General features: G+C 48.1%; 1 protein-coding gene across 1 annotated transcript; it reads right to left on the bottom strand.

The window, feature by feature from the left end:
* Positions 1-262: 262 nt before the first annotated feature.
* LOC122391133 lies at positions 263-18,776 on the bottom strand. Its single transcript, XM_043384803.1, has 3 exons — positions 18,397-18,776; positions 6,378-7,262; positions 263-979 (listed from the first exon to the last, which is right to left on the bottom strand). Exons 2-3 carry the CDS (start codon positions 7,220-7,222, stop codon positions 904-906), a joined length of 921 nt encoding a protein of 306 aa, XP_043240738.1. The 5' UTR covers positions 7,223-7,262; positions 18,397-18,776; the 3' UTR covers positions 263-903.
* Between the last annotated feature and the right edge of the window lie 3,536 nt (positions 18,777-22,312).

Below are 22,312 nucleotides of genomic sequence, written 5' to 3'. Positions count from 1 at the left end.
TCTGCACCTGATCTGCACCAGATGTGCACCAAATGTGTACCAGATGGCCGTCGTGAAAACGGCTATTGTGAAAGGTAGCTATTTCAATGGTGAAGAACGTTTTCACTGAACATTTAACCCCATATTTCTAATAGCTGTTTCCGAGATTAGATATGCCGAATGAAGGAAAATGATACAAAATGGTTGTGTTGGCGTTGAAATTTATACAGGTCACTTGGGCAATATGTAATCGGGCGAAGACACTACAACGATTCGACAATGATGCAGTGAAACACACAATTTTATATTTACATAGGTGTTTTAAATACGGGCACGACACGTGCATTGATCCAAACAAACGCAGCCCGCTATACTATAGTATGTGCACAATTAGGGGCACAATTTTACCTAATGGGCGACGTTGTTACGCGAAAGAAAAAAAAACAAGCAAGTACCATAATTATTCGTAGCAGTGTATTGCTATTGCTCATAACAGTTATGACAAATACAGTGAGCGATAAAGGTAGCAACGACAAAGTGCACAATGTATGTACCATACTTACAGTATTACGTTTCAGGAAATACGTTTGACAAGATTGAATATAAAAGACACTTCAGCACTTCACAGCGAGCGAGTTGAGCGACATCATTCTGAATTCTGATTGTTTCACGTCGGTATACCAGCATTCAGTATGTAGGTAGGTATGTCGCCTATTCCAAAGCCAATAGCGGTAACGTTTGGCCAATACCATAGCCAATACGTAAGCCAATACCATTAACGTTTCTCTCGCATATTAACAAAATTGACACATCCGTGCAAAATCCGTCGGCCCTTGAAGATATGAGCAGTGAGCACTGGTTTTGAGAGGCAGCCATCGTGTGTATCCAAACGGCCCCATGCGCCACAGGTGCTTGGACTTCGCCTCAGGACGGAAAGCTGGCGACGTCTGAGCTTTCCATTGCACCGTGGGACGACGAGGCTTCGTTACACTTCCCACACCTGTGAATAAAGGCAAACGGCGTCTGTGTAGTTATATAGGCAGACAAGGGATGAATAGCTCTGAAAGACAAGGCTATCACTTAGGCTCACCAGGTTACTGAAAAAATTCATCCCGACTGCCGTTGAAACACTTCTCGAAAAATAAATGTCTAACGAAACGGATTAGAGTGCTTCTGATCCAGGCTTAGGCTGGGGGGATCCATGTGATCGCAAAGCACCTCGCAGTTGCGATCAAACGTAAGTTGAATCGGAACAGATATTGGAGGGATCCATCACATCGTAGGCTAAGTAGATACGCAAGTTGTATCGCAAATGGTGAAGATACGAACTTACTTTACGAATCTTCTCGGTCGATCGGAAGGCCGATCGTAGCGAAGCTTTACCTCTTTCTCAAGAAAAAAAATATAAGAAATTTTCAAAATTTTCACAAAACCGAAATATATGTTAAACAAATATGGTTGATGAACACGTGTGCAAAATTTGAAGTCGATTTCTTCAAAAATGGCTGCGCTAGAGCGTTTTAAATTTACACGTTGAAAACGGTCACTTTCACGTCATTTTTGTAATTATTTTTTTCAATTTTGAAATTTAAAAAGTGTTTTGGGTAATTTTTCGCGTTAATTGCGAAAATCTGACCAAAACATGTATCACACCATCAATGATCCGATACGCCATCAGAGGCCGCGCCGCGGACAGGTGGGCGCGGCAATACCTAGGCCGCGTGGGGGTTACACTGGTGTTCGGGAAGGGCTATGTCAACGCGAGGCAGGCCGCGGGGGAGCCGGTTGCGGCGCCGGTCCGTATTTGTCGGCGCCTAATCCCGGTGTAGTGTCGGCAAGGCCGCACACAGGAGAGGGCACACGGGCCTCCCCCCCATTCGAGTTGGGGCCCCTAATCTTTAGACCGCCGAAGACCATGTAAAATGAACTGAAATAATGATTGAAAAGACCGGAAGGGCCCATCTCGTTCCCCAGCAGGCCCATACGAGTCCATAAATGCCCAGTAGCGCAGCCAGGGGTATTGTGGTGAAATTTCAATGGCCCTCAAAAGACCTCAAAGGGCCCACAGATGGGGTCACCGGGTCCTCAGATGGTCTCGAAGGGCCCTCGGTTAGCGTCAAATGGCCCTCATCTGGTGTCAAAGGGCCCTCAGATGGCCAAATGAAGGGCCACAAGATGGCCTCAAAGGGCCCTCAGATGGGTTCAAAGGGCTCTCAGCCAACGTTAAACCTACCTCAGAAGACCTTAAAGGGCGTCAAAGGGCCCTAAACCTGCGTCAGGGGGCCCTGAGCTCGCGTCAAACGACCCTCCGAAGGCCTTAAAGAGTCCTTAGCTTGTGTCAGAGGGCCCCCAGCTGGTGTCAGTGAGCCCTTCTCAGCTGGCGCCAAAAGTCCATCTGAAGGCCTCAAACGGTCGTCAGCTGGAGTACAACGGTCCTCAGATGCCGTCACGCGGCCCTCAAAAGCCTCAAGGAGCCCTTATAAGGTCTCAAAGGGCCCTCATTTGGCCTCAAAAGGCCCTCCGCTAGCGTTAACCGGACTTCAGAAGGCCTTAAAGGAAGACTGCCACCTTCAAAAAGTTTTCTCAGATCGGCCTATGATTTATTCCCTGGACAAAACAAAATTTTAGAATTCACCTGACAAAGTATCATCACGTGAATCGCGAAAAAATTGTCGATTATCATACAATTATCAATCGGTTAATGTCTAGCGACAATGTTTACACATCACTAGACTTCAAGGTCATAAGATTATTACATTTTATTTGAAAAAGTAAGGTATTTTATGATTTACTAATATATGATTTCATAAGAAATTGGCCATGTTTAATTTATTTTGCATTTCAGTTCGTAAAACATTTAAAAATCATAGCTCATTTGGAATGGGTCTGGCCCATGTTAAACCCCATTTCCCACACTTCTTTGGAAAAAATGAACTACTGAATATATAAGTTTAACTTATTTTGACACTCCAAAATTCTTCTCTGATCTCGAAACAATCAAAGTTTTGACATATATTTACCAAAAGATAAGAAAATTCATGTTTCAAAGTTATCGATAAACAGTAGGGGAAGCCGGGGGAAGCCCGGGCGCGGGGGAAGCCCGGCCACCCCGTTTCCGGCTAAATTATTCACAATAAAATGCTCAACTGTTTGTCCTTTCAGCGTGGCAGCTAAGGTAACGCCAGCAAAAAAAGTTAAGACTGACAAAAATTGCATATTGTTAAAGTTATAGCGCAAAAATGATATTTTAAGGGTTTTTAGCTAAAAAGTGAGATATGTTGCACTGTTAATGTTATACCATACAGTACTAATATTAATACGAATGTTATGTCCGGACCGTTTAAGTGTTTGTAGTGAGGGGTGACGAGGCAGGCTGGCTTAAGTATGACATTTTTTTCGAATATCGCTGTTCTAAAATAAAAATTAGCACATTGGGGTAACCCCGGGCGAGTGGCCAAGCCTACCCCCAACCGAGAGCAATGCCACTAAACCACTGTTTTCCATGAGATAATAGGTACTGAGCAGGTTTGGTTTACACCTAGATCAAAGATAACTTTCGAAAATAAACATGTTATCATAGACAAAGCCAGTCATGTCACTTAAGGTCAACTAGGGTCAAACTACGTTTTTGCAGATAACGAGAGCTTCAAAAATGGTGTCGTTGTGTTCTTCTTCATCAGCCGAGTCGAATGATATGCAATATGATGCATTAAGGTAAAAAGAAAAATAAATTTTAAGGAATTTTGAAATACACATTTTTTGTCAATTTTGCATCACGATTTTCATCGACCTGTACTGTATATGTAGTAGACGCTAGCTAAAATACCAGTAATGACATAAACTCTAAGATGTCCAGAGCTAATCAGTACCTTAATATTTCACTTTCCGTTAATATTTGGAAAACACATAATGGTTTCATCAACTCGTTGTAAAGCGCTGGGGAGGTGGCCGGCGTTACCCCTATGCCGGGCTTACCCCAGAAAAATCAACACTTTTTTAAAACTCGATTTTCTTAACCTTATACTTATTCCACGAAACCGAATTTTTGGGAAAACACGGCCAATGAACTTAGCTAGCTAGCAGGATATCAACATTTTATACAGCACGTATGGTATGAAATAAAAATGAAAAAGAGCTTACTATGCCGGGCTTCCCCCGGCTTCCCCTAGAGATGTCGGTTTTCTTGGACTAAAAAATGGCATCACACTGAACTTTGGTCTCCGATTTCTCGCAAACGGGTTCGAATTTCGGAAAACCGACTTCAGTCTGGGACATAGGTGGCTCAGCTCTAGTGAAAACCGTTTTGTGAAAAATGGTGGCAGTCTACCTTTAAAGGGCCCTTATCTGGTGTCAGAGGGCCCCCAGCTAGTGTCAGAGGGCCCTCAGTTGGCGCAAAATGGCCATCAGAAGGCCTCAAACGGTCCGTAACTGGAGTCCAACCGCAACGGTCCTCAGGTGGCGTCAAGTGGCCCTAAAAAAGCCTCAAAAGCCGCTTAGAAGGCAGCAAAGGGCCCTCATCTGACCCCAAAGGATCCTCTGCTGGCGTCAAACGGACCTCAGAAGGTCTCAAAGGGCGTCAAAGGGCCTTGAGCTCGTGTCAAATATAAAAGCGCCCTTAGCTGGTGTCAGGAGGCCCCCAGTTGGTGTCAGCGTGCCCTCAGCTGGTGTCAGAGAGCCCTCAGTTGGCATCTACTGGCCATCAGAAGGCCCCAAACGGTCCTCAGATGGCGTCCAACGGTCCTCAGCTGACGTTAAGAGGCCCTCAAAAAGGCCTCAAAGACCCCTCGGCTGCTGAAGAGGCCCTTAGCCTCAAAGGAAACTCAAGAGACGTTAAACGGCCCTAAAAAGGCTTGAAAGGGCCCTCTGCTGGTGGCAAAGGGCTCGCATATGACGTCAATAACAGCTTTGTCAAAAACGGACCTGAGAGACCTTGCCGGTCCCTGGTTATAAGGGACTCCTGTCTCTTGCAGTAACCTGAGTGGCCCACGTTTACTGAGGGGCCCCTGGTTATTGAAGGAGTCCCTGGTTACTGGAAGGGCCCCTGGTTATCAGAGGGTTCCCTGGTCACCTGGTGGGTCCCTGATCAATTGAAACCTCCCGATCATCTGAGCGCCCCCTGATTGCCTTGGTCTTGGCGTTGGCGTACAGTTTAAAGTCGTCGGCACACTGCGGCCTCCTCTTTCTCAACAAGCCCCTCTATTTCTTCTGCAGCGAGGGCGATTTCGTCAAAATACTCCTCCATCGCGAAGCCTCGTGCACAGACGCAGTCTTCGGGGCGCTCGCTGCGCCAACTCTTGACGCCAACTGACGGGCTCCAAATGGAACAGATGGACTCCGAAACGAACGTGGGAATGCCGACACATGATCCCTCCAAATTTACAGAGGAGATGTCCCTGATAGCCCATTTGCAATAGGGGTCACTTTTACACTATAGACGTATGGGGAATTCGACCTTATCGACATGGTACTACGAGGTCAGCTGATCTGCTTGGCATTTAAATCGTAGTAAAACTGGCATTTAAACGCTGCGAAACAACTTACGTACAACGTAGCTCCGATGGGCCGCTCTTTCTTTTTCATCCCTCCGATTTTCTTCCGATCAAGAGAAGTTTCGTACCGAGAGAAGTTTCGCAGCCACGTCCGATATAACTTACGATAGCACGGATTTCCCCAGCTTAGTGTCTAAGCCATCAACTTTGATCGATTATATAACATATACAAGAGCAAATGTACTAGGTATATCACCCAGGCCATAAAGTCAATATTTGCAACCAACAAAGTGAAAGGGAGTAATTAACTAAACACGAATTATAGTAGACTTAAATTGATGAACAGGGAAAATCAGCACGGCGGTGAATAAAGCATGTAGTATTAATGTAACAACGGCGTGTAGGACACCTATTTGGGGCGGTTTCACGATCCTCTGCGTCTGCAGCTCGCTCACCTGAGTCCTGACGGACTCTGAGTCCAGTTCCCTCACCTGAAGGACTCTGAGTCCAGATCGCTCACCTGACAGACTCTGAGTCCGCGGCTCACTCTCACCTGATGGACTCTGAATCCGCAGTTCACTCTCGCCTGACTGACTCAGAGTCCAGATCGCTCACCTGACGGACTCTGAGTCCGCAGCTCACTCTCACCTGACTGACTCAGACTCCACCTCGCTCACCTGATAGACAACGTGTCCAGCTGGCTCACCTGACGGACTCTGAGTCCAGTTCCCTCACCTGACGGACTCTAAGTCCAGTTCCCTCACCTGACGGACTCTGAGTCCAGTTCCCTCACCTGACGGACTCAGAGTCCAGTTCCCTCACCTGACGGACTCTGAGTCCAGTTCCCTCACCTGACAGACTCTGAGTCCAGTTCCCTCACCTGACGGACGCTGAGTCCAGTTCCCTCACCTGACGGACTCCGTGGACGCCGACGTCAGCAGCTCTATGGACGAGAAGGTCTTTTCGCGGTGGCGGCCGGCGGCGGCCGACGTCCAGCGCTCGTCCAGCTGGCGCAGCACGTGCCGCTTGGCGCGCTGCGTGGAGCGTCGCGCGCGCTGGATGCTCGGCAGCACCCGGTGACACCGGCTCGTGTCGTCGTGGATGTAGCAGTCGCCGGTGTCGGCGGCGCCCTTCTCCTGGTCGCGCCGCGACAGCTGGTAGTCGAGCCGGCACAGACACAGTCCGAACGTGCACATCACGGCCGCCAGGCACAGGAAGAACGTGCCCGCCACGCGCGACTGCACGTCGTTGGCGGCCGAGGTGGGCGCGCGGAACGCGATCACACACAGCAGGCTGCCGGCCGCCAGGAAGAACAGGCCGAAAATCACCAGCGACACGTGGCAGTTGGCCACCAGCGCCACGCCCAGCACGCTCATGTCGCCGCTGTCCACCGAGTCGGCTCGCAGGCGAGCGGCCAGCGCGTCAGCGGCCGGCGGCCCGGGCGCAGCGGCCGCGCCCGCCGCGCAGCGCTCGTCCAGCGAGTCCTCGTCCGCGGGCTCGGCGTCCTGCGGTGCCGGGGGACACACGGGCAGCTGCAGGGTCGCGCAGGAGGTCGACGCGCCGGCGGGCGGCTGGGAGGGCGGCGGAGGAGCGAAGGAGGGCGTCGGCGGCGCCGGCGAGCTGGCGCAGCTCTGCGCCGAGGCGGCGGGGCTGTCGTGCGGTACCAGCGCAGCCGGGAGCTGCACCCTGGTCCAGCTGAGCCGGCGGGCGGGCCCCTGGTGCACGCTGACCTCGGGCATGCCGCCGTCGGACATGGCCGGCCAGAGCCGCCGGAACCCGCTGCCCACCAGCCACCTGAGCGGGCACACGCACACACACATCGGACATGCGACGCTATGGGACATGTAAGTATAACCACAGCACAATGGGAGGGCTAAGTGTATGGGAAAATAGCTCTTACACAAAAAAACGGGAGGGATATAGGTACAGATAAAACGCACGGAACTGCAAGAAGAACAAAGGAGAACTTAAGTAACTGATAGGCAAAATAAAAAGTTAGGAGGCTGAAAAGGCTACAAAAAAGGAGCCACAAAAGCAATGTTGATATTTCTTTCGCATCCGCTCTTTGCAATGCCTACATGAAAAGATGCAGAATGTTCTAGGCATGATCAACTGTTACAGGAACCACGTCGATAAAGGTGAGTCGAATAAAGCGACGAAAGCATTGGCTCCATTAACCCTCGCCCGCACATGGGGGGGGGGGGGGGTTGCCACCCCCCAGGCAGTCTTTCTGCTCTGCACTCAACATTTTTAGAGCTAGAAGGCTGATTTTTCGTATAGCTGCTCGTCTATCCTTTCTTGATGTCCACTGAAAATTTCAAGTTTCTGTGATTTTTGGTTTCGGAGATATGACCTTGTTTTTCAGGTCATGTCATGACCCAAATGGCCAATTCTCAACATCTTGCGTTTGCCATGGGCCTTGTGAGCTTTTGACACCCTGATTTCGGCCTTTTTTGCCAGTCTTACCTCCCACCTATCATGGAACATGTTGTTCGACGATGTACAGGGGTCAAGGTCAGGGTCAAGGTCAACCTAGGTCATCTAAGATAATTGCGTTTTAGGCAAGCTGAAATTACTTTTTGTGAAGTTTTTTGACTGCATTTTTGGTAAAAGCTTCTCAGATCATGATTTCATGTGATATGGACCCAAAAACAATCGGTGCACACATCAGTACACACACAGACACACACAGACATACAAACACATATAATTGACCTTGACCTAACTTGACCTGAAATGACCTCAGCAGCAAAATTCTGGTCGGATAGTGTGACAAAGAGGTTCTAGCTGGCTTGGCACCAGAAAACAGCATCGTCATCGGTATTTGATAAGCAGCGCACTTGATATCCAACGGTGACCCAAAACAGCAACATTTTTTAGTTTGACCTGACCTGGAAGGTCAATGACTGACCTGAGAAGGTAAAACTGGGTATCATTGGATTTGTCTCTTCCCAAAGAATCTTTTTGGTCTTTACTGCTAAGCTCTATCTCCAACAGGAACGAAATGGCGCGGGGGGGGGGGTAGCAACCCCCCCCCCCCATGTGCGTTCTAGGATGGGAAAATGGCATGTGCGGGCGAGGGTTAATGGGACTCGTCATGCCATTTAAATAATTTACAGAGACATTTACATGCTGCCAGTATGAGCCACATCATATGAATGGCAAAACGCCTTTTTATTTTCGCAAATGTCAAGACATTTGATGCCTTGATGGACATCAATCCGTCTTGAGATGCTGGGGGGGGGTAAATTTTACCCCCCCTCGCGAATTTTTGCAATATCTCAAAAACAGCGGCGCGCAGCGCCGCCAAACTTTCAGTACCTTTTCTTACAACAATTTGACACGTTCCCTGAAAATTTGAGCGAAATCCGTCGGAAATTTTTGAGCAATTGACGTTTTAGTGACGTCATGTTCGCCATTTTCGCCTCAAAAACGGCAAAATTTCAAACGCCGCTAACATCTTCATTTTTAAAGGAATCAAGACGTAACAAAAAAGGTTATACGTAATTTTGTTTTGTCTATCAAATGGTTATCTCGGTTTTTTGAAAATTTTGGATTCTGGCCCAAATTTTTCAAAAAAACTGACGTTTTTCGGAAAATAATCATAAAATCCAAAATTTTGAGTGTATCTATAAAACCGGAATATGTGTCAGAGGAGTTGTCTATGTGCACCTACATACTAATTTTTAGAAGAATCGGTTCAAAAATGTGGGAGTTATTAAATATTTTATGACGTCACGACACACAAAAAAATTGAAAAATGATTTTTTTGGAAGTTCTAGACCTTGTACGGTAACAAAAATAGCACCATTCGATTTGCCGTGAAAAACTGCATCAGATAGACACCTTTTTAGGCCTTAACAACCAACTTCAAAATTTGACCTCACTTGACCTGACTTTGACCTGACCTCGACCTGAAATTCATCCAGAGGTGGTCCATATCACTTATTGAGTGTGCCTATTGAATTCTATGAGTAAAATGACCCATAAAACATGTGTCGCACATGCCCTTTTCTATATTTTGTTTTTGGTGACCTGACCTGACCTGACCTGACCTTGACCTTGACCTCTGAATGATATTGTATGCAACGAATATTGTCTTGGTAGCCTAAGAACACGTTTTGGGCAATCAGTCTCAGTCCATGACTCCATTCTTCGGCAACTACGGTGCAAGGCCGATACTGTAGGAACTTGCAATTTGTACCCTTGACCTAACCTTGACCTTGACCTCAAACTTTAAACTAAGTACATGTTTTTAGTTGTTCGTGATGAGATCTTGATGAGATCTTTCGATTGGCGTTTGAATTTTCCAAATCGGACCATTAGTTCGGGAGATAACAGGGGGGCGGGGTAAAATTTACACCCGCCCCCCCAGCCCCGCGCGTTCGGCTGGAGACCCCAGCCCCCCGCGGGATAAGTCTCTACATAGACTACTGCATTACTCTACTCCTCACAACTCACACTGGTCTCTCCACTGTGCTACGCCTTGCTCGCTCATATCAGCGAGCAAGGCGCTCGCTCCATCTTATACGCAACATGTATGGCTCCTGCTCGAGCCATACACAATACCTACACACAAGTGGCACACCAATACCGACTTAAATGGGATTTTAACCCTCGCCGGACCTATTGGTTTTCTACATACGCGCCGGCCGAGGGGGGGGGGCGGGTACGACCCCCCTCGCCGTTTCGCCCCTGGTGGAGCTAGCGCGTCGCGGAAAAAACGGGCGTGTGCGCCGTTACGAGACGCAGAGATTGGTACCCAATTTTAAGGTCCTAGGTCAACCGGTGACCTCTGAGGTCAGGTCAAGTGCCCCAAGGTACGGTTCAGTTTTTGGTGAATAACTTCGCAAAAAACGGCCGCAGAGCCGCGATTTTGGCAGCATCGTGTTTGTCTTGCTCCGGCGCGTCGAATGATATGTTTTTTGTTCGGGTCAGGTCAACTTTGGGTGTTGACCTCAGGTTCAAGGTCAGGTCAGCACCCCCAGGTCACGAAGTTGGTCGAAAGAGGTCATGTCGCATATCATTCGATTCGGCAGGTCTTCCTGAGTCCATTGGTGGCTTTCTCGACTCTCTAGCTCAATTTGATCGGGAGTTATTGACGAAAAACTGATATGACCTTGATGACGTCATAAATGACGTCACGCAAGGTCAACATTGCAAAAGTGACGCATCTAACCTTGCAAGGAGTGCATCAAATCACGATTCTGTGTGCTTGAGATAGTTGGAGATCGTTTCCGGCGCCAGAATAGCAGTTTTCATTTTTCCCCATTGACTTATAATGGTGAGGTCACGAAAATGACCTGACCTCATATGATCTTTAGGAAAAATCCGAGATATACAAGTTGTGAGACTCATAATGGATACTAGATCCTGCAAGTTTCATTTCACTGTGACATCTCCTCTGGCAGTGAGGTGTTGCGAAGTTGCGGCATCTGAAGACCGTGCAGAGGTTCACTTATGACGTCATAGGTCAGTGACCTGACCTGACCCAAAAATGCGGTTTGTGTCAAAAGATGCGGCTTGGATCAAAAGTCAGGTATGCCAAGTTTCAGCCCTCTATCGCCAGCGTGTTCGGAGCTATCGCAAAAAAAACCTATAGGGGGCGGCACCCGCCCCCCCCCTCGGCCGGCGAGGGTTTTAAGGCACTAGAACGTTTGGCGGGGTTATGTATTCACGGAATATGTTTTAGACTGATTTTAGATGACAACAGATCATGAAGACTGACGTTCGCCATAAACGATCAATGTCAATAACTTGTCATAAAGTACCGAATAAAAAATAGCTAAACACATTGAGATTATGAAGTGCACTTTTCGTTGACCCTGCACTAGTGGACATTTTTTCTCTTTGACGACCGTTCAAATGAATTTTAGCAAGTCATTCTCTTTTTGCATTCGTCGTTAGAGAAGGCACTCGACACCTCTTATGAACCACTTGACTATAACTAGTGATGTCATGACTTCGTTGGACTTAAGATGAGAATAAGATGGAACCTGATTAAAAGGCACAGAGTTCTCATCTTATTCTCATCTTAAGTCCAACGAAGTCACGACTCTTCGATCTCATCAATCGCAATCATGGTAGATCAACTTTGAGAAACGTCTTGGGCTACTTAGCCCTGATCATGAAAAGAGAAAAATGTAACCTTGACCTGAAAATGTTACTAAATGATCAATACAACTTTGTGCCTTTTAATCAGGTTCATTCTCATCTTAAGTCCAACGAAGTCACGACTCTTCGATCTCATCAATCGCAATCATGGTAGATCAACTTTGAGAAACGTCTTGGGCTACTTAGCCTTGATCAAGAAAAGAGAAAAATGTAACCTTGACCTGAAGATGTTACTAAATGATCAATACAACTGTGCCTTTTAATAAGGTTCATTCTCATCTTAAGTCCAACGAAGTCACAACTCTTCGATCTCATCAATCGCAATCATGGTAGATCAACTTTGAGAAACGTCTTGGGCTACTTAGCCCTGATCAAGAAAAGAGAAAAATGTAACCTTGACCTGAAAATGTTACTAAATGATCAATACAACTTTGTGCCTTTTAATCAGGTTCATTCTCATCTTAAGTCCAACGAAGTCACGACTCTTCGATCTCATCAATCGCAATTATAACGATGTCCTTTAAAATGCGAACAGGAGCTGAAAAGTGAGCTGAGATGGTCATTAGTTGGCGATCGCAGTGGCTGTGATACCTAGTATGCATGTAGAGAGTGCTCAGTGTAGGCAGGTAAATAGTGTATGTAGGCATGTACAGTCTGTCTTAACCCTCGCCCGCACATGCCATTTTCCCATCCTAGAACGCACATGGGGGGGGGGTTGCCACCCCCCCCCGCGCCATTTCGTTCCTGTTGGAGATAGAGCTTAGCGGTAACGACCAAAAACATTCTTTGGGAAGAGACAAATCCAATGATACCCAGTTTTACCTTCTCAGGTCAGTCATTGACCTTCCAGGTCAGGTCAAACTAAAAAATGTTGCTGTTTTGGGTCACCGTTGGATATCAAGTGCGCTGCTTATCAAATACCGATGACGATGCTGTTTTCTGGTGCCAAGCCAGCTAGAACCTCTTTGTCACACTACCCGACCAGAATTTTGCTGCTGAGGTCATTTCAGGTCAAGTTAGGTCAAGGTCAATTATATGTGTTTGTATGTCTGTGTGTGTCTGTGTGTATACTGATGTGTGCACCGATTGTTTTTGGGTCCATATTACATGAAATCATGATCTGAGAAGCTTTTACCAAAAATGCAGTCAAAAAACTTCACAAAAAGTAAATTCAGCTTGCCTAAAACGCAATTATCTTAGATGACTTAGGTTGACCTTGACCCTGACCTTGACCCCTGTACATCGTCGAACAACATGTTCCATAATAGGTGGGAGGTAAGACTGGCAAAAAAGGCCGAAATCAGGGTGTCAAAAGCTCACAAGGCCCATGGCAAACGCAAGATGTTGAGAATTGGCCATTTGGGTCATGACATGACCTGAAAAACAAGGTCATATCTCCGAAACCAAAAATCACAGAAACTTGAAATTTTCAGTGGACATCAAGAAAGGATAGAGGAGCAGCTATACGAAAAATCAGCCTTCTAACTCTAAAAATGTTGAGTGCAGAGCAGAAAGACTACCTGGGGGGGTGACAACCCCCCCCCCCCCCATGTGCGGGCGAGGGTTAAAAGTACCCCGCAAAGTGACGGTGGATCCATCGAGCCTGACTGAGGAAGGGCCTGCTAAATTTGGGTCGCCGAAGCAATTGACATCCTCGTCCATTCCCTAGGTCAATTGACCGGTAACTTTCAAATTAAGGCAGGCCCTTTCTCGGTCAGGCCTTGATGGATCCACCGTCACTTTGCGCGGTACTTTTAAGACAGACTGTACACGATATGCCTAATACATCCCTACATTATTTACGAACACACGATGACCTTATGTCTGAGTTATGTTATAGAAGCAAAGTAACGCCAGAGTCAGCGTCGTGACATCAGAATATACCTAAACGAGTGATACAGACACTCGGAGCAAGGGGAATTCTTGCGACAATATCCCGGCCGGGCCCGGGGGGTAATCCCAACCACCGCAGCCCGGGGAGGGGCGTTTTTCGCCCCCCTGTCTTACTCCGTAAATAAGGGAGTTACGGAAACAAAAGCGATACCAAACAAAAGGTCCTTACGAGACGATTCTAAAGCAACTAAAATTTTAGACCTCAGGTCAATTTTCAAGGTCAGAGGTCAAGGTCAAAGACAAAAAACGGCACATGTGTAGTGATCTCAAATTAGGCGTTCTAGAGGACGGCAGGATGCATCAAACCGGCAAAATTGGGTGTCAAACGAAAGAAGAGAATCTGAGGATTCCGAAACTGTGCTGAAAATCAAAGGCCAAGGTCAAGGTCAAGCTCAAATTGACCTCAAACTTTGCACTTTTTCGTACATCTTGCGTGCTAACTTCCAAGATGTTTTGAAATGTTTTGAGGCTTATCAATTCCCTATTTGTGGTTCATCTTACGATACAAGGCTGCTCAAAAGTCAAGGTCACAGAAGGGTATCCTTGCTAGAGGCTATTCCACTGATTCAAGTTAGAAATAATAAATAAGACAATTTTGCCATCCGGAAGCTCTAAATGAAAGCTTAGAGGAAAATAGATGCCAGATTCGTGATCAGCGGGTACAAATCCATCATAGGCGACCTTTCATGTGTCAAGGTCAACCAAAGGTCATTCGACATAAAACTTCATACATAAAACTCGTCAACATAAAACTTGACCTTTTCCAAACAAAATATATATCATTCGACGCGGCTTGACAAGACCAATGCGATGGTACCACTGCCGTAGCTCTAGGACCATTTTTGTCGAAGTTATTTGCGAAAAACTAAAACCAGCAAAACGCCTTTTGGGCGAAGAACGAGCGAGCGTGATAGTGAGCCCTGCACGTGCGGAAGGGCGAGAGGGTACTTCCAACGGGCTTGCGCAAAGCACCCTTCTAACCGGTCGCTAGCGGTGTACCAAATTTGAACGCAATCGGCCCAGCCGTTCCTGAGATCTGGAAGCGGCATTCTGCACGTGCGCACGTGCAAACAGGTCCAAACTGACTTTTGCACGGCACCCTACTAACTGGTCCCCAACCGTGTACCAAATTTGAGCGCAATCGGCCCAGCCGTTCTCGAGATCTGGAAGCGCCCCCTGCACGTGCGCACGTGCAGTAGCACCTTAACCGCAACACATGGGAATGCATTGCCTGGTGGGTGCCTACCTGTATGCCAAGTTTCAGCGAAATCGCCCCAGTAATTACCGAGTTATTAAAATGGGAACAAATTTGACACCTCTTATTGTTGTATTTTGCACGTGCACTGGGGGTGACCCACATGCATCGAGAGTAGGTATCCTATTTTTGGTAGAAGGGATGCTGCTACCCTACAAAAATTACCGCAAGTCAATCGCCCAAGCGGCTGCTGAGATATGAGCCTCTCAAAATCACTACTTTTGCAAAGCAGCTTGAACACCCTTGACTTTTCACGTGGCACGTGCCACGACGGTCACTGAGGTGTATCAAAAGTAGTCAATTACGGGGTAGAAGGGATGGGGCTACCCAGCAAAAAAGACCGCAGGCCAATCGGTCCAGCGGTTGCTGAGATATAAGCCTCTCAAAAGCGTTACAGGCCGGGCCGGGCCGGGCCGTTCATACTTAGATTTTTCCGTTATATTGACCAGTAAAACGCCTTTTGGGCGAAGAACGAGCGAGCGAGATAGTGAGCCCTGCACGTGCGGAAGGGCGAGAGGGTACTTCCAACGGGCTTGCGCAAAGCACCCTTCTAACCGGTCGCTAGCGGTGTACCAAATTTGAACGCAATCGGCCCAGCCGTTCCTGAGATCTGGAAGCGGCACTCTGCACGTGCGCACGTGCAAACGGGGTCCAAACTGACGTTTGCACGGCACCCTACAACTGGTCCCCAACCGTGTACCAAATTTGAGCGCAATCGGCCCAGCCGTTCTCGAGATCTGGAAGCGCCCCCTGCACGTGCACACGTGCAGTAGCACCTTAACCGCAACACGTGGGAATGCATTGTCTGGTGGGTGCCTACCTGTATGCCAAGTTTCAGCGAAATCGCCCCAGTAATTACCGAGTTATTAGAATGGGAACAAATTTGACACCTCTTATTGTTGTATTTTGCACGTGCACTGGGGGTGACCCACATGCATCAAGAGTATCCTATTTTTGGTAGAAGGGATGCTGCTACCCTACAAAAATTACCGCAAGTCAATCGCCCAAGCGGCTGCTGAGATATGAGCCTCTCAAAATCACTACTTTTGCAAAACAGCTTGAACACTCTTGACTTTTCACGTGACACGTGCCACGACGGTCACTGAGGTGTATCAAAAGTAGTCAATTACGGGGTAGAAGGGATGGGGCTACCCAGCAAAAAAGACCGCAGGCCAATCGGCCCAGCGGTTGCTGAGATATAAGCCTCTCAAAAGCGTTACAGGCCGGGCCGGGCCGCTCATACTGAGATTTTTCCGTTATATTGAAAAAACTCGCTTCGCTCGCTGCGCTCGCTCGCTCGTAACCACATTTCGGGGTCGTTGACCTGACCTCTGACCTCAGGTCACCAAAACTATTTTTCTATTTTTCTCTAGGTCAAACGCTACACAACTGTGCTCGTAATTTGTCTTTATCTCTAAAACTCTAATTTTAGCAGCTATTTGAAGTTTGCGTCTGTGACGCCGAAGTTTGCCGTGCAGGGGTCTAGAAAAATCGACCCTGTGACGTCATCAATATAGCTAGGCCCAATTTTTTTACTTCAGAAGATGTCAAATTGATTGGAGAAAAGGAACTGAAAGTTTCGCTTTCCTATCGCTAAGCGTTCGGGAGCTATCGCAAATATTCGCCAGGGGGGGGGGCGAAAAACGCCCCCCGGGCCCGCGAGGGATATACAACAGTGAGTGGCCTGTGACACTCAAGTCTGGAGTAGGACAAAAAGAGGAAATATGATAGTTGAAGTAGGGTAACTGTGGGGAAAACGCACCCCTGGGTTAAACGCCTCCCCTAAAAAATCGTATTTTTTATCGACGGATAGGTGTTTTATCCTGTCTTTCAGAACAGTCAGCTGCTTGTTTACGTAGGTCTCTATTTCCGGTTCCGCGTCTTGAGGAGCAGCGTGGGTAGGTGCTGATTTTGGTTTTGGGTGTGGTTTTTGTTGTTTTTTACAGAAGATTCCTAATATTTTGATGCCCTCTTTATATCACAAAACTTGCTATTGTGCACATCACTCAAAACTGCGTTTTATTGTCATTCTGTTGAATGTATTATGCTGCGGCGTTAGTGGCGCGTTTTTTGTCAATATTTTGTTGACCGGAAATGGAGTGGATGGGGCAAGACGCCTACTCGATGCATGGGGCAAAACGCCCCCAGTTTTCTGAAAGGGGGGCGTTTTGCACGGTGGTGAGAGTGCAGGGTAGCGCCCTGTAGGTCGGGGCCGAAAAGGCCTCTCCCTGTCCTTTTTTGCTGATATATCCTAAACGACTGCAGATATCGTCACCAAACTTTCATGACTCCTCCGGGCATCCATTTTACACATTGCAACAAAATTTTATTCCAAAGGCTATGATAGGTTGACCACAAATGACGTCAGAATGACGTCAAGTTCTGCCATGTTCATCATTTTCTGTTGATGGATGGGGTGGGGGCACTTTGCACATGGGTGTGGGCGTATTACCCAGGGTATGGGGCAAAACGCCCTTTTGTAAGGGTATGCGAAAACCTTTTTGGGGGGTTAAATCCCACACGCAGGTGTCTTTTCTTGGTCTCAAAGCGTAGTAAAAAGAATGAGCTACATGATGGTGCCCAAAGGTTTAAGTTATCTGTGTTGGGTTGAATGTCAGAAGGTTTCGCGCTTAAGGGGGGCGTTTTTGACCTATTCACCCTATATAGTTTCCTACATGCCTGTGTTCGGCGATGGCTTGCGAGCTAATACGAGAAGGAGACGCCTTAGTAATTAACCATGTTACCTTTACCATTCCATGCGCTAAATGAACAACTATCTAGAAACAGCGTAGGTATCTAGAATTTAACATAGTATTTAACGGACTTGCCCATACGTTCTGAAGAAATATAATTTCATTTATTTTAATGGGCGAATTACAGAGATCACAGACTTCACGACAAGTGCAAAGTTTGGTGCTAAGGGCGATTTTTCATACACCGTACGACCATTAACCTCCACGGCAGAATTTGGACGTGTCGAGTCCACACAGCCGCAGCAGCAGTATACCACAGGCTCGCCCCGCTGACATGTTTTGCTCAATATCTGACCGGTAACACGGTCACCGCCACCGGCCAGGACATCCCCGTCGGAACCGGAGAGCGAGCCCCGCAGCGGCGGGACCCGGAGCTCTCACCACCGCGCCGGCTACAGACTGGGAGACGGACATTCCCCCGAGCCCCCACTGAGGGCCGAGGCTCAGCTCTGCCAGGGTGGACAGGTCGACATTTATCTGGGTGTGGCAGACCAAATTAGACGCGTCAGAAAGCTTATACCCGCTACAACTTATATGCTTGTATGTACCGCTTATTCTGCTTTTATACCGAGCAAAACCCTGCCACTATTGACTGACGATCGAATTGGTCTTCAGGAGCACCACACTTAGCTCGATATAATTTATTGTCATTGTCGAAAAGTCGAAAGCAAACAATAATATTCTATCTAATAAGGTAAAGTGTAAGAAATGTAAAAGGTGAGCGATGAGCACCCGGAACACGGCCTGGTGCTGCTCTGGAGCAAGTTGCAGTGCTGACATAAGCCTACACCTAAACAGTAAATTGTAGGTATAATACCTTTTCATTTCACATCATCCGGCAGAGTATTTCGATGCCAATGAATAATTATCACAAAAGAGTTTGGCAGGATGTTTTTCAGATGAGTTTTCTCACCAGTTTTCAGCGGAGTCCCTCTAGAAAAATATGTTTGACGGCGCCGACAATAGTCACGGCCTCGACCTGGTGAGCTGTGGTGCAGCTCGCAACCACTGCGTTGGAGATGGAGTGCGTGCGCCGCTGATTCGACTCCCGGTACCAATCCGTTGGACGGGCGTACTGTCAACTGCTTTTTTCGTGGCACAGCTCCTCACTTTTACAATTATCCTCACTTATCCGACGGCGACCTCACTGCCTGCCAGCGGGCCGGTCGCGCCCTCACCGTCTCCCGCCGGCCGCGGTCGCACTGCCGGCCACACGCGGCGCTCGCACCGCTCTCCATCCGAGCCGCCGAGCCGACGGCCGGGCTCTGTTGCCCAGGCAGCCAAACGGACGCTAATCGGATAGAACAGACCTCTCTGTGAGCCGCTCAGCCGTGATCAGGTGACCGGCTGTGGCAGTCGCGCACATGAGTGGCATGCATTATATAATACATAGACAGAAAGATGGAAACAGCGCGGCGTGACAGCGCAGCAGTGACACGAGATGACATTGCCAATTTAAATTGGACTGATCGGTGGACCATACTGTGGACTATGTGGGGGAGGGGTATGAGAGATATCAGGGACGCCTGAGGGATGCGATGCTAGGTATACGTAGGGCACTAACCTGATCTGAGCTCCACAATAAAAAAACAGGTAATGCTCAGAAACGCTGCTGGTAGTTTTCAAGTCTTGGTAGTAAAAGTTAAACGCCCTCAGTTACACACAGTAGGGCGTGTCCCGTGTCCGTAGGTACACCTCCGTGCTATCAGCTGATATGAGCCCAACGCGGCCCGCTCGTCCGGCGAGGCACGAAGCACGCGCGATAGCCGGTGCTATCTGGTCTGCACCCCCGCCCGACCAAAGCACTTCTGGCTGCCTCCCGTCTCCGGCCCTCGACAAAACAGGATCACGGAACAGTGAAGCTCTCGGAAGTGGGAAGCTCTGGGAAGTGAGTGAAGCGACCTTTGCAGGAGCTTGCCGTCACAGCGCAGCCGTACGTTTACCGAGACAGCTATAGGTATAGGAAACTATAGAAAATCGGGTCGAGCATTGGTTGCAGCGTGCAAGTGCATGCTCCCAAAGCGTTGGGAAGGGTGGATGCACTCGGTGCCAGTCTGCCGGCTGGGCATAGCTCCAACAGATGACATCGGTCAGTTCGGCAGCCGGGATTTTCAGGCTGCATCCAATTACTGCAAGTTGCCCTTATATCTTCATAACAATAGAAGTATCATCCCGATACCTACAACTTACAAGTCTTTTAGATTGCAGTCATTAGTCAATCTTACCGGACAAAGTGCGATGCGATCCGGTCTTGCGTTCAATATTCGAAGGCTTTTGGTGAGGTCCGGTCTGGCCTTTGCGTTCAATATTCGTTATTATAAGGAACCGAACTAAAGTTATTAGAATAAACAGCGATACTTCCTCAGTTTTGCATTATCATATTTTCCAGCAGCGCCTCGGGCGCGTAACACTTGGCCCGAGAGTTCGGAGCCGCTCGACCGATGGATTTATTGAGCCGTAATATGATAGGTCTGCGGAGCTCGGCCATAATGGGTGTTATGGGAAGTCAGTGCTCAACCCGGTCAGGTCACGCAAGGAGCCGCATGCGATCGGAAACCATTCAAAGTCTGGGAGACATGTATCGGAGAGCTGCTTAGAACCATGTCGACGGGCATGACGACCTGGTTCTTGACTGCATATGCTACTTCAATGTAACAGCTTAGCTATGCTTGGGTTATTGAGGCATTTATTCTACTATTGTTTGTTCTACCCTCACCGTTTCGCCCCTTATTTAGCTTAGATCCTACAAAACGAGAAAAAAGAGCGTATATGCCGTAACAACACACAGCGACTGGTACCCGGGACTGGGGCACTGGACTTGACCTCAGAGGTCACCGGTTGACCTGAGACCTTAAAAATCGGGTAGGAGTCGCTGCGTCTTGTAACGATGCACATGCTTGTTCGCGAAGATCTTCAATCTTCAGTTTAACTAACTATGTAGAGGCGAAACGGTGATCACTAGTTCCGCCAAACACATGGCAGGGCCGGGTAGGTAGGCACGTAAAAATATAGAACCGGCGAAGATTGGTCTTGAAAATAACCAAAATGGTTTTAAAGGTATAAGAGTGGTGTCAGTTTTAAAAAGTGTTGAAATACTTCAAGCACACGAATAATCTTAACCCGCGCCTTGCCGGTGCTCCGCGACTTCCGCGCCGGGCCGGGGGGGGGGGGGGGGGAGGTGTGTCTGAAGTTGTGAACACCCCTCCCCCCCTCTAACTCGGCTCCTGGGCCACGTAGCGACACGCGGTAAACGGCATTCGAAAGAGCGTCAAAAATAATGACGGAAACACTTCGTTCATTTTTTTGGGTCAGGTCAAAGGTCAGGTCACCAGAGGTCATCAAAGGTCATATGTAGGCAATTTCAATAATTTTGGAAACTGCCAACGGCTCACTCGGGAACCAATAGAGCTACAGCGCCGCGGAAAAGCGCATTCGATAGCCCTTTTACAGACCTTTCTGAGTTTTGTTCTCAAATTTGACCTCGAGTCAACGGTTTGGCCTCCAGAGGGCAAAAACTGTAAAAATAGCAGTTTTCACGAAAATGGTTTTTCGTCAATAACTTTGGACTCAAGTAAGCCACGACATTACTTTTGGCGGCATCGTGTTCCTCTCGTCGAGACGCGTCGAATGAATTATTTGTTGACCTTGCAAGGTCATTTTGAAAATTTGACCTCAGGTCAAGGTCATGACCTGACCGGAAAGGGTCATGTTGCATATCAGTCGATCCGCATCGTCAAGATGAATACATCTGACGTGTTTTCATCGCTCTAGCACGTCTTTATCAAAAGTTATAGCCAAAAAACTGCTGGTGACCGTTCATGACCTGGGATGACCTCAGGGGGACACAGAGGGGTCACAGGTGCATTTTACCGATTCAGCGTGTCATGTTTACCTATGAACCGATGTTTGAGAGGGTTTTGAACATCATTCGTCCAAAAGAGGCGCATTTCAATTTTCTCCCATTGACTTATAATGGAGAGGTCGCAAAATTGACCTGACCTTAGGTCACCGATATCAAAATTCTGATTATACATTTTGTACATACCTACTGTTACTCTTATCAATCGCTGAAAGTTTCAAGGCGATCGTTCAGTCGGTGTAGCTATGACGAGGATTGAAACTTTTTCTGAGGTGAGGTCACTTGACCTGACCTGGTGACCTGACCTTGAGAACCCTGGGTCTGAAATTTTCACAACATGTGTGGAAAAGATGCATGAACAAGTGTGCCAAAAACAGCGGCTTTTGAGATATCTGCGAAAAACCAAAGGGGGGGATGTTCAAACACCCCCCCCCCGGCCCGGCGCGGGATAACCGAAGGTTTGTTGTTCAATAGTTAAAACGCTATTCATTAGAAATGTTTTTCTATTGAAAAACAAATCTGAGTTCCTTAAGTTTTTTTCTAAAGTAATGTATGCTTTCAAACAAATCTTACACATTCACCGCTTTCATATACGTACGCCATGTGACAGTATCTATGTAGTCCGATTCCAGTTTGGTCCGACCCCGCCGTGCACCGTCCCTGCCGCGACTGACCGCACACTGACCATTGCGCGGTGAGCCGGGGAAGGCCGACGCGACGGGCCGGGCCGCGCGACCCCACCGCGCCGGCACCGGCCGCCGCGGGCCGCGCGGTGAATCTTTCAGGCATGTCGTGCCGCGAGCGGCGCGGTCGAACCGCGCCCGCCTCTGGGCGTATCAGCCACTGCGTGTGCCCAGGACATTAGTCTGTCTTGGGGCGGGCCGAGCCGGGCGGAGGGAGGACGGATGGTGACTTCAAAACCGACTGTGCCGCCCAGACAGAAGTTGAAGTCCCTCGATCACGGATCTCA

The sequence above is a fragment of the Amphibalanus amphitrite genome, unplaced genomic scaffold, assembly GCF_019059575.1.
Source record: "Amphibalanus amphitrite isolate SeventyFive unplaced genomic scaffold, NRLGWU_Aamphi_draft 000021F_arrow, whole genome shotgun sequence".
Taxonomy (NCBI): Eukaryota; Metazoa; Arthropoda; class Thecostraca; order Balanomorpha; family Balanidae; genus Amphibalanus; species Amphibalanus amphitrite.
Note: the sequence above shows the minus strand (reverse complement) of the source record. Positions and strands in the feature narration are given on the sequence as shown.